Source organism: Geotrypetes seraphini, chromosome 10 (genome assembly GCF_902459505.1).
Source record: "Geotrypetes seraphini chromosome 10, aGeoSer1.1, whole genome shotgun sequence".
NCBI classification, from domain to species: domain Eukaryota; kingdom Metazoa; phylum Chordata; class Amphibia; order Gymnophiona; family Dermophiidae; genus Geotrypetes; species Geotrypetes seraphini.
Genome location: NC_047093.1, coordinates 8,574,073 through 8,588,037, shown reverse-complemented (window position 1 = coordinate 8,588,037; position 13,965 = coordinate 8,574,073). Strand labels below are relative to the sequence as shown.

Genomic DNA, 13,965 nt, shown 5'->3' with positions numbered 1-13,965 from the left:
ATTCCACAGCACTCAGGTTGGAGAACTATTTTGACCCCTTTGCATAACGCGACCTTAGAATTACATGGTTCTAACTGTCCCGAAAGTCATTCTCAGGAATTTGAAGTGGAGGTTTGTGGGGCAATTTAGTGTTCAATGACATGTGCAGATTTATCATGTAATTTCTTATGAAATGAAGGAACGGTTAAGTTGCAATAAATCCTCATGAATGTTGTAACATCTACATGTCAGATAGAATCCGGAAATCATCGGAGTTTAAAATACTGAAAATTGTCACTTAGAACCCTGTAATTCTAAGGCCACGATAACTCTTTCCAACTTCCTTTGGATGAAAACCCTACTCCCTAATAGCTGAACATGATGGCTCAGCATGTAGCCCAAAAAAGGTCAGTTTTACCTGAGCTGGAAGCCCAAAATGAACAAGCAGCTGCAAAAAGCCTCCTCCAAACAACTAGGTGAAGTCTAATAGAAATCCAAAAGCCAACAGGGATAGTATTTAAAAGGAAAGTATTCAGTTTTTGAAAATTACAACATATTTCTTCCCCAAGAAGAAAATCCAGCTGAAGAAGCCCGAATACTTTGCCGAGTAGTCAGCCTTTAGGATTTATTACAGGAGTGTTGAACCAACTATTTCACTTTTATGAGCACTTCAGCTCATGAAAGGCGACAAGGTACAGTTAATATATGCACACAGGACAAGAACATTACAACTTAATAATAATGTTCTTTGGGTTTTGTGTGCAATTTGACATTTAAATACCAAATGACAGCTGGTAACATTACTCTATGTCTAGCCTTGGCCTTTAACAGGTCGGATTTTCAAGATTTTCACAATGAATATACAAGAGATCTATCTGCATACAACAGAGGCAGTGTATGCAAATCTCTCTAAAGCATATTCATTACTTCCCATTTAATGAAATTATAAATATAGAGACTTAATATATAAGTGGTAAGGAATTTGTCTTGTAACCAAAGTCATATTTCCAAAACCAAACCCAGCACTTTGGGAAGGATCTTTATATTTTCTTGGCAGCTTCAGTACTTGAACCATATAATTTATTGGTCTAGTTACTAGTTTTTGAGATATAGCTTATTAGTTTTCAGTAGACATGCAACATTTGTATGTGAAGGCTGAATAATAATTCAGTTAAGCTATTTAAATATTTTTTTTTTAATAAATCTTTATTCATTTTCAATATTACAAGTGTATAATAATCAATCAGAAAGATTTTTAACTAATCACTTGACAATCTTATTTATATTCCTCCAAATTTATAAATATAAAATAATCCCACCCCACCCACCCATATATTAATAATTAACAATTATTATCATTCATAATCCCACCCCCCTATATCTTATCCAATACTAAAGTGTTTAAGATGTCTGATCATTAGAATAATCAATGGCCCCCAAATCTTATAAACTTATCATTTTTTAAAAAAAAATTTTGTAGAGGTAGGATTAACATTACTGTGGGCTTGTTTGTGGGAATATCCCTTTAAAAGATCTACACTTGTATTATAGATTGGAAAATTAAACACAAATCTGTGTGTATAGCAAAGGAATCACAATGGTAGGCAGTTTCACAACTTCTTAAATCCCTTGTCGTTGGTATGCTTTGTGAGTGCCCAGAAACATCTATTACCTTTATGGTTTAAAGCTAGTTTCTCAAATTGTTTCAAGTGAGATTTTAAATTTTTTTCAAAAAGGCTTTATAACCTGCTCTTCTGCTGAATCATTCCCTCAGATTTAGAAACATAGAAAGATGACGGCAGATAAAGGCCCACTGGCCCATCTAGTCTGCCCATCCGCAGTAACCATTATCTCTTTCTCTCTCCGAGATCCCACGGGCTTATCTCAGGCCATCTTGAATTCAGACACAGTCTCTGTTTCCATCACCTTTTCCGGGAGACTGTTCCACGCATTTACCATCCCTTCCATAAAAAAGTATTTCCTCAGATTACTCCGGAGCCTATCACCTCTTAACTTTATCCTATGCCCTCTCATTGCAGAGTTTCCTTTCAAATGAAAGACTCAACTCATGCACATTTTATGACATAGATATTTAAACATCTCTTATCATATCTCCCCTATCTTGCCTTTCCTCCAAAGTATAGAGATTGAGAGTCTGACCCCATATGCCTTATCACAAAGACCACCTACCATTTTAGTAGCCTTCCTCTGGACCGACTCCATCCTTTTTATATCTTTTTGAAGGTGCTCCAGAATTGTACACAATATTCTAAATGAAGTCTCACCAGCCTTATACAGAGCATCAATACCTCCTTTTTCCTACTGGCCATACCTCTCCCTATGCAGCCTAGTATCCTTCTAGCTTTCGCCGTCACCTTTTCAACCTGTTTGGTCACCTTAAGATCATGAAAGTACTTTTTGGCCTAGCCCCCAGATTTTACTGACCTTTTCTCTTTCTCAACCAATCAATTTAAGAGAAGCACAAACTTGAATTTTGTTTCTCCACCAGTTAAAGGATGTAAATTTAAAAGACAACATCAACATCTCTTCTCTTATCAGGCAGCATTATGGGGTAAAGATCTGAAACAATTACTCATGCTTGCGAATACTTATGGGTAATTTAGGAGACACCTAAAAACATATTTGTTCCTAAAGTACTTAGGCAGCTACACTGAACAATCTTTCCCCGCAATAACTGACCGCTAAATCTTAACTGTTAGTACTACTCAATCTGTAACTTTTAATCATTGTAAACCGCATAGAATTTCACGTTCCTGCGGTATATAAACTGTTGTTATTATTATTACATACAATCACACCCAAGTCCCGCTCTTCCGTCGTGAACATAAGTTCGTCACCCCCTAAACTATACTGTTCCTTCTGGTTTTTGCAGCCCAAATGCATAACCTTGCATTTGTTAGCATTAAATTATAGCTGCCAAATTTCAGACCATTCTTCAAGCTTCGCCAGGTCTTTCTTCATGTTATTCACACCATCGAGCATGTCTACCCTATTGCAGATTTTGGTTTCATCCGCAAAGAGGCAAATCTTACCCGAAAACCCTTCAGCAATATCATTTACAAAAATGTTAAAAAGAACAGGTCCAAGGACAGAACCTTAAAGCAAACCACTGGTAACTCCCTTTCCTCAGAGCGATCTCCACTGGTCACTACCCTCTGTCGCCTTCCGCTCAACCAGTTCCTGACCCAGCCTGCCACTTTGGGACCCATCCCTAGCACATTCAGTTTATTTATCAAACGTCTCTGTGGAACACTGTCAAAGGCTATGCTAAAATCTAAATACACCACATCCTCTATCCAATTATCTGGTCACCCAGTCAAAGAAATTGATCAGATTTGTCTAACAAGACCTACCTCTAGTGAATCCATGTTGCCTCCAGTCCTGCAATCCACAGGATTCCAGAAACTTGACCATTAGAGTTCAGATCCTTTACTTCTCCATAGTCACAAACGTTACTAGTAAATTAATATACAGTGGTACCTAGGTTTACAAGCATAATTTGTTCCAGAATCATGCTCGTAAACCAAAACACTCGTATATCAAAGCAACTTTTCCCATAAGAGTTAGCTTGTTCCACATCCCTAAAAAGCAGTTACTTACCGTAACAGGTGTTATCCAGGGACAGCAGGCATATATTCTCACATGTGGGTGACGTCATCTACGGAGCCCCGATGCGGAAGCATTTTCAAGCAAACTTGATTGAAGATTTAAGTTTGCTCTGCTGCTCCACGCATGCGTGCCTTCCTGCTCCACTAGGGGGCGCATCCCCTCGTGGTCTCCAGTTCATTTAACTAGCAAAGAAGCCAACCTCGGGGAGGTGGGCGGGTTGTGAGAATATATGCCTGCTGTCCCTGGATAACACCTGTTACGGTAAGTAACTGTGCTTTATCCCAGGACAAGCAGGCATGATATTCTCACATGTGGGTGACCTCCAAGCTAACTGAAAAGGGATGGAGGGAAGTTGGCAATTTAGGCAAATAGATTTCGCAAAACCGATTGGCCGAACCGGCCATCGCTCCTGGACAGAGAGTCCAGACAGTAATGGGAGGTGAAAGTATGAACCGAAGACCACGTGGCAGCCTTGCAGATTTCCTCAATAGGTGTGGACCTGAGGAACGCTACGGAGGCTACCATCGCTCGGACCTTGTGTCCCTTTACTCGACCATGCAGTGCGAGACCAGCCTGAGCGTAGCAGAAGGAGATGCAATCGGCCAACCAGTTGGACAAGGTGCGCTTGGAGTCTGGGTGACCTAACTGGTTTGGGTCGAAGGACAAAAACAATTGTGGGACTTTCCGGTGTGGTTGAGTGCGTTGGAGTAGAAGGCCAACGCTCTCTTACAGTCAAGAGTGTGGAGCGCCACCTCTCCGGGATGAGAGTGGGGCTTGGGAAAAAACACAGGCAAGACAATGGACTGATTGAGGTGAAAATCAGACACTACTTTAGGCAAGAACTTTGGATGAGTGCGGAGTACCACCTTGTCGTAATGGAATACCGTGAAGGGTGGGTCCGCTACCAGAGCCTGTAACTCACTAACCCGCAGAGCGGAAGTGAGCGCAAGCAGGAAAATTACCTTCCAAGTGAGGAATTTTGGATGGCATTTGTCTAGGGGCTCAAATGGAGGTTTCATTAGTTGAGCCAGAACCACGTTGAGGTCCCAAACTACCGGAGGAGGTTTGAGAGGAGGGTGGACATTCAGGAGATCCTTCATGAAGCGAGAGACTAAGGGATGGAGCGAGAGGGCTTTCCCTTCCAGGGGCTGGTGAAAGGCCGCAATCGCACTGAGGTGTACTCGAATGGAGTTGGTCTTTAGGCCGGAGTGAGATAATTGAAGTAAATAGTCAAGGACCAGGGGGACGGGGACCGACACCGGGTCCTGGCTGTGGGAGGAGCACCAGGTTGAGAATCTGGTCCACTTTTGGGAGTAGCAGGTTCTCGTCGAGGTCTTTCTAGAGGCCTCCAATATCTCCTTGACTGATTGAGACACGGGGAGAGAAGTCAGGGGGAAAGAAACCAAGCATTCAGATGAAGAGATTGAAGATTGGGATGTAACAGCGAACCCTGACCCTGTTATAGTAGAGAGGGAAACCGAGGCAGAGGCAGTGGATCTCTGACACTGAGTTGAAGTAGGAGGGAAAACCAAGGCTGGCGTGGCCAGCGAGGAGCAATCAGGATCAGGGTGGCTTGTACTGTTTTCAGGTGGACAAGCGTCCGCAGGATCAGAGGAAACGGTGGGAACGCGTACAGGAACCTTCCCTCCCAGTTGAGGAGGAAGGCGTCGGCCTCGAGCCGGTCCGGGGAGTACATCCGGGAGCAGAAGAGAGGCAGTTTGTGATTGTGGGGGGATGCGAACAGATCTATTTGAGGCGTCCCCCACTGTTCGAACATCTGTCGTAAGGTTTGAGAGTGCAGTGACCACTCGTGTGGCTGGAGGAGGCGGCTGAGTCTGTCCGCCAGACAGTTTTGTTCTCCTTGTATGTACACCACTCAAAGGAAGGTGTTGTTGGAGATTGCCCATTTCCAGAGGCGCAGAGCTTCCCGACAGAGGGGCCAAGACCCTGTTCCCCCTTGTTTGTTTACGTAATACATTGCTACCTGGTTGTCGGTTCGGATGAGAACCACCCGGTCGTGGAGCAGATGTTGAAAAGCTACAGCTGCGAGATAGATGGCCCGAAGTTCTAGCACGTTGATGTGGCAGCGACGGTCCTCTGCTGACCACATCCCTTGAGTGCGTAGGCCATCCAGATGGGCTCCCCAAGCATACTGCGATGAGTCCGTGGTGAGCACCTTGTTGTGTGGGGGGCGAGGAAGAGCAAACCTTTGGAAAGATTTGAAGAGTCGGCCCACCAGCGGAGCGATCGTTGCAAGGAAGGCGTCACTGTCACGGGGCGATCGATCGAGTCCCGGTCTTGACGCCATTGAGAGGCTAGGTTCCATTGAGGGATTCTCAGGTGGAGACGGGCGAATGGTGTGACATGGACGGTGGAGGCCATGTGGCCTAGTAGAGTCATCATCTGTCGAGCTGATACCGAGGGTAGCATTGAGATCCTTCGACTCAGATTTACTAACGCCTCTAGACGTGGAGGGGGGAAGAAGGAACGGAGGCGAACCGTGTCCAGCGTGGCCACGATGAACTGCAGGGACTGTGAGGGGCTCAGTTGGGATTTTGGGAAGCTTACCTCGAACCCCAGACTCTGTAGGTAGATAATAGTCTGTTGGGTCGCTGAGATAACCCCTTCCCTGGACGGGGCTTTGATCAGTCAGTCGTCCAGGTAGGGGAATACCTGAAGGCCCTGGGAGCGTAAGGCAGCTGCGACCACCACGAGGCACTTGGTGAAGACCCGGGGTGACGATGCTAGGCCGAAGGGGAGGACTCGGTATTGTAGGTGCAGGTCCCCTACTTGGAAACGCAAGAACTTGCGGTGAGCGGGGTGCACTGGAACATGTGTGTACGCCTCCTTCAGATCGAGGGAGCAGAGCCAATCGCCTTTTTCGATCAGGGGGTAGAGAGTCGGTAGGGAAAGTACCAGAAATTTGTTGAGTCGTCTCAAGTCTAGTATTGGGCGTAGGTCTCCCGTCTTCTTCGGTACCAGGAAGTAACGGGAGTAGAAGCCCTTCCCCCGTTGGTCGGGGGGAACCTCCTCCACTGCTCGCAGGCGAAGCAGATCTCGAGCTTCTGAGAGGAGTAGCGGTAGCAGCGTTCGGTTGGGATGGCACTTCCCTGGGGGGCTGTCTGGGGGAATGGCTCGAAAGTTGAGAGAGTATCCTGATGAGATCATGCCAAGGACCCATGCGTCCAACGTGAGTTGTTCCTAGTGAGGGTAAAAAGCTCCGAGGCGGCCCCCGATAGGTAGGGAGCCCGGAACTCTGGCGGAGGGGGTCAGCCCCCTTCCGCGTATCCTGTCAAAAGGACGGGGATGGTTTGGTAGTTGCAGGCGGTTGGGATTTGGGTGGGGCCCGGTGGTGGGTTTGCGGACGCCTGGGCGGAGGCCGGGAGAAAGCAGGAGTGGATTTTTGCTGGTAGCGGCGCGGAGGGGCCCTGAATGGCCTGGACGCGGGCGGTTTTGGCTTTTGCCGGACAAGGGAGGCAAATGAGCGTTCATGTTGAGAGAGGCGTTTTGTAGCCGCCTCGATAGTGTCGTCAAACAGCTCTTTTCCCACGCAGGGGAGGTTAGCCAACCGATCCTGTAAGTTGGGGTCCATGTCGACCAGGCGCAGCCAAGCTAGTCGGCGCATGGCGATAGCAAAGGCTGCCTCTCTGGAGGAGAGTTCGAAGCCATCGTAGGCCGCATGGAATAGATGGAGGCGTAGGTTGGAGAGGGACTCTACAAGCAGGCTAAACGCTCCTTGACGAGAGGCTGGTAGGTCAGTCTCAAAGGCTCAAAGTAGTCCGATGAGGTGTTTGAGGTAGGATGTGAAGGTGAAAGTGTAGCTTTGCACCCTAGAGGCCATCATCGCATTTTGATAAAGTCTCCTGCCGAACTTGTCCAGGGTTCGGCCTTCCCGACCTGGGGGGACCGTGGCTGAGACCCGGGAGGGGTGCACCTTTTTCAGGGACGATTCTACCAACAGCGACTGGTGGGAGAGCTGTAGTTGTTCAAACCCCGGGTAGGGTACCGTACGGTACTTGGCCTCCATTTTGGAGGGGACGGCTGTGACCATATAAGGGGTCTCCAGGTTCCTGAAGAAAGCCTGTTGGAGTACCGGATTAGGCGGTAAGCGAAGGGACTCTCTGGGCAGTGATGGCATGTCCAGCTCTGCTAGGTACTCCTTTGAGTATCTGGAGTCGGACTGGAGGTCTAAGTCCAAAGCGTGGCCCATGTCCTGGACAAAGCGAGTGAAGGATGGGCGGGATGTTCCTGAGGCCCCGTGTGGGGTCGGTGAACGAGACATCCGTCGGGTGGAGAAGGACGGGGAGGCTTCCCTCGAGTATCGAGGTTCCCGCTCCGATCCACGTTCCGAGACCGGGGAAGCACTGTGAAAGTGTTCCGGGGTTGTGGATCTCCGACGATGCCGGGGTTCGGGGTACCGATCGATGTCAAATCGGTGATCTCAACCCGGACTCCCTCGGTGAAAGTCTGACAGCTCGGATCGGAGCCCCGGTCCGAGGGGGAGTTCGGAGGATGCGCAGGTTGGAGAGTGATAACTCCGCCACCCTGAGCGGTCCCGTATGAGGTGTAGGGGAACGGCCTCGTAGAGTGGGGGAACTCCGGGCCTTCTTGGAGGTACGGCGGTTCGAGGTTTCTGTCGGTTTAGCACGACGTTTTGCCCTGTGGCGGGAGAGCGCCTCGGCGAGGAGTCAGAGGAGGATGAGATGCGGCGAAGCTTGTGCACTTTTCCCCGAGGTGGCTCGACGCGAGGCTCAGGCTGGTCTGGCACATGCGGGGTCGTGGCCGGTTGTAGATGGGCCATTGCAGCGGACAGCTCCGACGAGATCATTGCTCAGAGTAGGTCCTGGAAGAGAGGCACGGACAGCATCGAAGGCATGTCCACTGCCTCGGTGCACTACACCGGGGGCGACCTCGTATCAGAGTATTCCCGTGTGGTGGAGGCACGGCCCGAAGGCTTGGAGGGCTTCGCCGGGGCTGTAAGCATGGGGCTTCCGCTATGCGTCGCCGGTGTCCCCGAGGTTGGTTTCTTTGCTGGTAAAGAACCTGAAGAGGGAAGAGGGGACTTACCCGGAGACGAGGTTTTCTGTTGTCCCGAGGACTTCGGAGTCGAGTCTCGAGGCGATGCCAAGGTATTCGGGGCCGAGGTCAAGACCGGGGCCGACCTCGAGGCCGAGGGTTGGTCTGGGGCGAAAAGATCCGCCATGCGGGCTTTTCTTCGACGGAGGGCCCGGTTCTGGAAAGTAGCGCACTGGGGGCAGGAGTCGGTTGGATGAGCGGCCCCCAGGCAAAGGATGCACCGGCGATGCGGGTCTGTGATGGAAAGAAGCCGCTCGCACCGGGTGCACTTTTTAAAGCCGGTCAAAGGCCAGGACATAGAATCGAAAGTGTCCGCGGCTCGAGTAGCCACGCGGCCACGGGGACCCGGAAGCCTCCGGGTCGTCAAAAACGAAGCAGGAATCAAGTTGAGAAAGAAAAATTTGCGCACAGCGACTTAATCGAGAAAAAACAAGAAAAATTGCGGTGCTAGAAGGCAGTTGGGGCAGAGCCTGAAAAAACACGACTTCTTGGCTCAGCGGAAAATTTTGAACTGGAGACCAGGAGGGGATGCACCCCCTAGTGGAGCAGGAAGGCACGCATGCGTGGAGCAGCAGAGCAAACTTAAATCTTCAATCAAGTTTGCTTGAAAATGCTTCCGCATCGGGGCTCCGTAGATGACGTCACCCACATGTGAGAATATCATGCCTGCTTGTCCTGGGATAAACTTAATTACTATTAGGGACATCTCCACCGCTACCTCTGCCACAGACCTATCCACGCGGCTCCTCCAATTCTCCTCCTCTGCTGCTGTTCGCTGCCTCTCACTGCGGATGGTGCTGGCTGTAAGCAAACCGCCACCTCCGCCACAGAGCCTGGACTGGACACTGTTGGCTCTGCTGCTCCCGGATGCTGCCCCCTCCCCCCCCCCGCCGGATGCCACTACCCCCTTTGCTGGGACTCTCAGGTGCTAGCTCACTCCTGCCGGACGCACCCCGACTCCCATGCTCCACCCGAGGCCACCGGTGCTGCTATCGCCTCTTCCCCCCCCCTCCCCGACTGGCCCTGTCCTTATCCCTGCACCATCGGTGATAGAAAGTGTCTGCCGCCAGTCTGCTGCTGAGCCTTGAGCATCTGCGCATGCTCAGGCCTTCTGGATCTCACCCTCTCTGAGATTCTCATGAGATCTTGAGTCTCATGAAAATCTCGGTGAGGATGAGATCCAGAAGGCCTTGAGCATGCGCAGATGCTCAAGGCTCAGCAGCACACTGGCAGCAGGCCCTTTCTAACTCCGGTGGCACACGGGTAAGGACAGGGCCGGTCAGTAGATGGGGAGGAGACGATCGTGAAGGGAGGGAGCAGCGCCGGTGGCCTCGGGGGGAGCAATACTGTTGGTTCCCGTGGTCGGGTTGGGTGGGGGCTCGCAAATCGAGTCAATGCTCGGTTTGCGAGTTACAGTTTGCTCGAGTGTTTTACTCGTCTTACAAAACACTTGCAAACCGAGGTTTCACTGTAATTGGAAGGATTTCATGTTTTAGTTAAAAAATAGTTTAGGCTATATATCTTACAGCGAGATAATGCGGTAGTTGACAGACATGCATATTTACCATTAAACAAACAGTCTCTATATCAGACTAGGGGACACTCAAAGTTACACGGAAATACTTTTAAAACCAATAGGAAGAAATATTTTTTCACTCAAAGAATAGTTAAGTTCAATGCATTGCCAGAAGTTGTGGTAAGAGTGGACAGTGTAGCTGGTTTTAAGAAAGGTTTGGACAATTTCCTGGAGGAAATTGAGAAAGACATGGGTGAAGCCATTGCTTGCCCTGGATCGGTAGGCTACTGAGTTTGATGGATCTTCGGTCTATCCCAGTACGGCAGCTCTTATGTTCTCAAACAACGTCAGTTCAATGCTTACCTTAGTGTTTTAGGGACATGTGAGCTATGAGCCCCCTCCCCCTTTTTTAATGAGGGATTCATTAATTCTTTCAATGCCTCTTTAAATAATTTAAACAGTTGTAAAACACTTGATTTTAGATCCAGATGATGCAGTTTTTTTGAGCACTAAAAACAGGTGAGACAAGTTTGTAGTTTCACATCCACTTGTGTGTATACATAAGTGTATAATCCTACTCTGAATTGTGCTGGTCAGCGTTTTATGTAAGCAGTTATTCCCCTATAACTCATCAAAGCTTCCAGCATCCACTACGTAACCTCTCTGAAACGTAATCCTTATTCTTCGACTTATCTTTTAATCCCCCCTCACGACTCTATTATGTAACCAGCTCTTTAAATTGTAATTTTTCCTGGAAATGTCCAGTCATCTTTTGATGTAATCCGCCTTGAACTGCAAGGTACAGGCGGAATAGAAGTCAGTAATGTAATATAAAGTTACATATTAATAACGTACCATTTATAACATATTCCCATATGAATATTATTAACATATTACATAGATTTTAATGGACATGTTATATACATACAATTTGACTTATTTGGATTACCTGAAAATGCATGTATGTTACGCCTGCTCTTAATACACTACACAGGTAACCAATTAGTTTTACAAATCAGTTTGAGATAATTTTTTAAATGTATGCCCGTTAAGCCTGTATTCTCTATGGAAGCCAGATGACTGTGTTCCCCTACAGGACACTAGAAAATCCAACATATTCCTATATACCCTCATGGTTATGGAATTCACACCTGAAAGATGCTAAGGAGCCCATAGCATATGTTAAAGGGCCACATAAATGTGTTAAACATCAATACCTGTCCACAGTATATGATCTCTCCTGATGATTTCTTCATCTTCTTAAGTTGAGAAACAAAGTACCAGAAACGGGACTTGGCAACCACATGATTAGGTGCAAAGATTCGCATACGATAGAGAGGCGGCGTTGGGCATTTAGGCGTGGGCAGGGAGCGCCCAACAACCTTATACTCCCTCAACTGGGGGGACAAAAAAAAAGAGAACATATTTGAATTAAACACTTGATTTGCTTCATGTAAAAGGCTCCAACCTTCTTCACTCACTAAATATGTTCATTTGAAAGAAAGATTATCAATTTACCCACTCAGATTTATTTTAACATTATTTCTAGCCCACCTATCTACAAAAATCTAGGCGGGAAACAAAATCACATACAAAGTCATAATTAAAATACAGACAAATACAAAGTAGAATAAAACAGCTGCTCTGACTCACACTGCCACATGACTAGCACCCAAAAAGCAGTTTTCACCCCCTTTCTGAACTGCAAAAGGCATTCCATTTGTAGCAATACAAAAAAAGCAGCTCTATATAAAGTTGTAAAATTATGTTCCACTTTTCAAAGCATTCATTTAATATGTTGCCATGAAACTAATTGTACAAGTATTGCTGTACCTGTCATCATTTTACTTTCAAAATGCATCTCCATCTGTATCTTACCATCTATCTGCACAAGAAAACGAGAAAAAACACAAACTCGCCCCACAAGATATTTTGTGGTTTTTGAATAGGTATACTTAATTTTTGTTTTAAATGAAATCAAAATTTAATCCTTATCCAGGTGGTTAGTGCAGCTAAATTTAGTCCTTTACCACAAACCTTTGTTTTTCCATTCTGTAAGTTAAAGCACCATAAATTGCTCTAAGCATTTTAAGTTAACATTTTCGCTGCCGCATTCTCTTCAGGAACGGCAGCACCCTAAAACTAAGAATAAGCTCAGAGGTGTGAAGTAATAGAGAAAAAGAGATTAGCTGGGGACTGTACATAGTGGAACTTTAGCTATTGTCATATTCTCTGTTTTTTCGAGATGAGGACAATTTCTTTGAGTGGGTGACCAGAGATTGGATAGAGGATGTTTGATAGATGTGGTGTATTTAGATTTTAGCAAAGCCTTCGACAGTGTTCCACAGAGATGTCTGATAAATAAACTGAGAGCCCTCGGGATGGGTCAGGAACTGGTTGAGTGGAAGGCAACAGAGGGATGTTACCAGTGGTGTGCCTCAAGGTTCTGTTGTTGGGCCTATTCTTTTCAACATTTTTATAAAGGATAGTGCTGAAGGGTTTGTTGTCAGGTAAGATTTGCCTCTTTGCTGGTGACACCAAAATCTGCAATAGGGTAGACACGCAGGATGTTGTGAATAACATGAAGAAAGACCTGGCGAAGGTTGAAGAATGGTGTGAAATTTGGCAGCTAAAATTTAATGCTAAGAAATGCAAGGTGGTGCATTTGGGCTGCAAAAACCAGAGGGCACGGTACAGTTTAGGGGTGAAGAACTTATGTGCATGACGGAAGAGCAGGACTTGGGTGTGATTGTATGCGATGGCCAAACAGGTTGAAAAGGTGATGGCGAAAGCTAGAAAAATGCTAGGGTACATAGGGAGAGGTATGGCCAATAGGAAAAAGGAGGTATTGATGCCCCTGTGTAAGACTCTGGTGAGACCTCATTTGGAATATTGAGTACAATTCTGGAGACGACACCTTCAAAAAGATATAAAAAGGATAGTCGGTCCAGAGGAAGGCTACTAAAATGGTGTGTGGTCTTTGTCATAAGGCGTATGGGAACAGACTTAAAGATCTCAATCTGTATATTTTGGAGGAGGCTGGAGGGGAGATATCATGAGATGTTTAAATACCTACATGGCATAAATGCGCATGAGTTGAGTCTCTTTCATTTGAAAGGAAACTCTGCAATGAGAGGGCATAGGATGAAGTTAAGAGTTGATAGGAAATACTTTTTTTTACAGAAAAGGTGGTAGAAGCGTGGAACAGTGGAAGAGGTGGTGGAGACAGAGCCTGTGTCTGATTTCAAGAAAGCCTGGGATAGGCCCGTAGGATCTCTTAGAGCAGGGGTGTCAAAGTCCCTCCTCAAGGGCCGCAATCCAGTCGGGTTTTCAGGTTTTCCCCAATGAATAGGCATGAGATCTATTAGCATACAATGAAAGCAATACATGCAAATAGAGCTCATGCATGTTCATTGGGGGAAATCCTGAAAACCCGACTGGATTGCGGCCCTCAAGGAGGGACTTTGAGATCCCTGCATTAAAGCATCTTAATAGATAGCAGACAGATGTGATAAACTAATGGCACTGCAGTTAGACCAGAGGTGTCAAAGTCCCTCCTCGAGGGCCACAATCCAGTCGGGTGTTCAGGATTTCCCCAATGAGTATGCATGAGCTCTGCTTTCATTATATGCGAATAGATCTCATGCATATTCATTGGGGAAATCCTGAAAACCCGACATGATTACGGCCGTCAAGGAGGGACTTTGAGATCCCTGCATTAAAGCATCTTAATACACTTCCCCCCTATTCGCGGTTTCAGCAAT

At 46.9% G+C, this 13,965-nt stretch overlaps 1 protein-coding gene and 1 non-coding gene across 2 annotated transcripts in view; both read right to left on the bottom strand.

Moving 5' to 3' along the window:
- RPL18A (ribosomal protein L18a) overlaps nucleotides 1–13,965 on the bottom strand; it is a 35,131-nt gene that overhangs the window by 19,810 nt on the left and 1,356 nt on the right. The window contains exon 2 of the mRNA XM_033961519.1: nucleotides 11,419–11,598. Coding sequence (XP_033817410.1) covers nucleotides 11,419–11,598 — 180 coding nt within the window. The remainder of the gene's footprint in view (nucleotides 1–11,418; nucleotides 11,599–13,965) is intronic.
- LOC117368734 lies at nucleotides 614–745 on the bottom strand. The gene has a single exon (XR_004540985.1). It is a non-coding gene; the product is annotated as a small nucleolar RNA SNORA68 (small nucleolar RNA).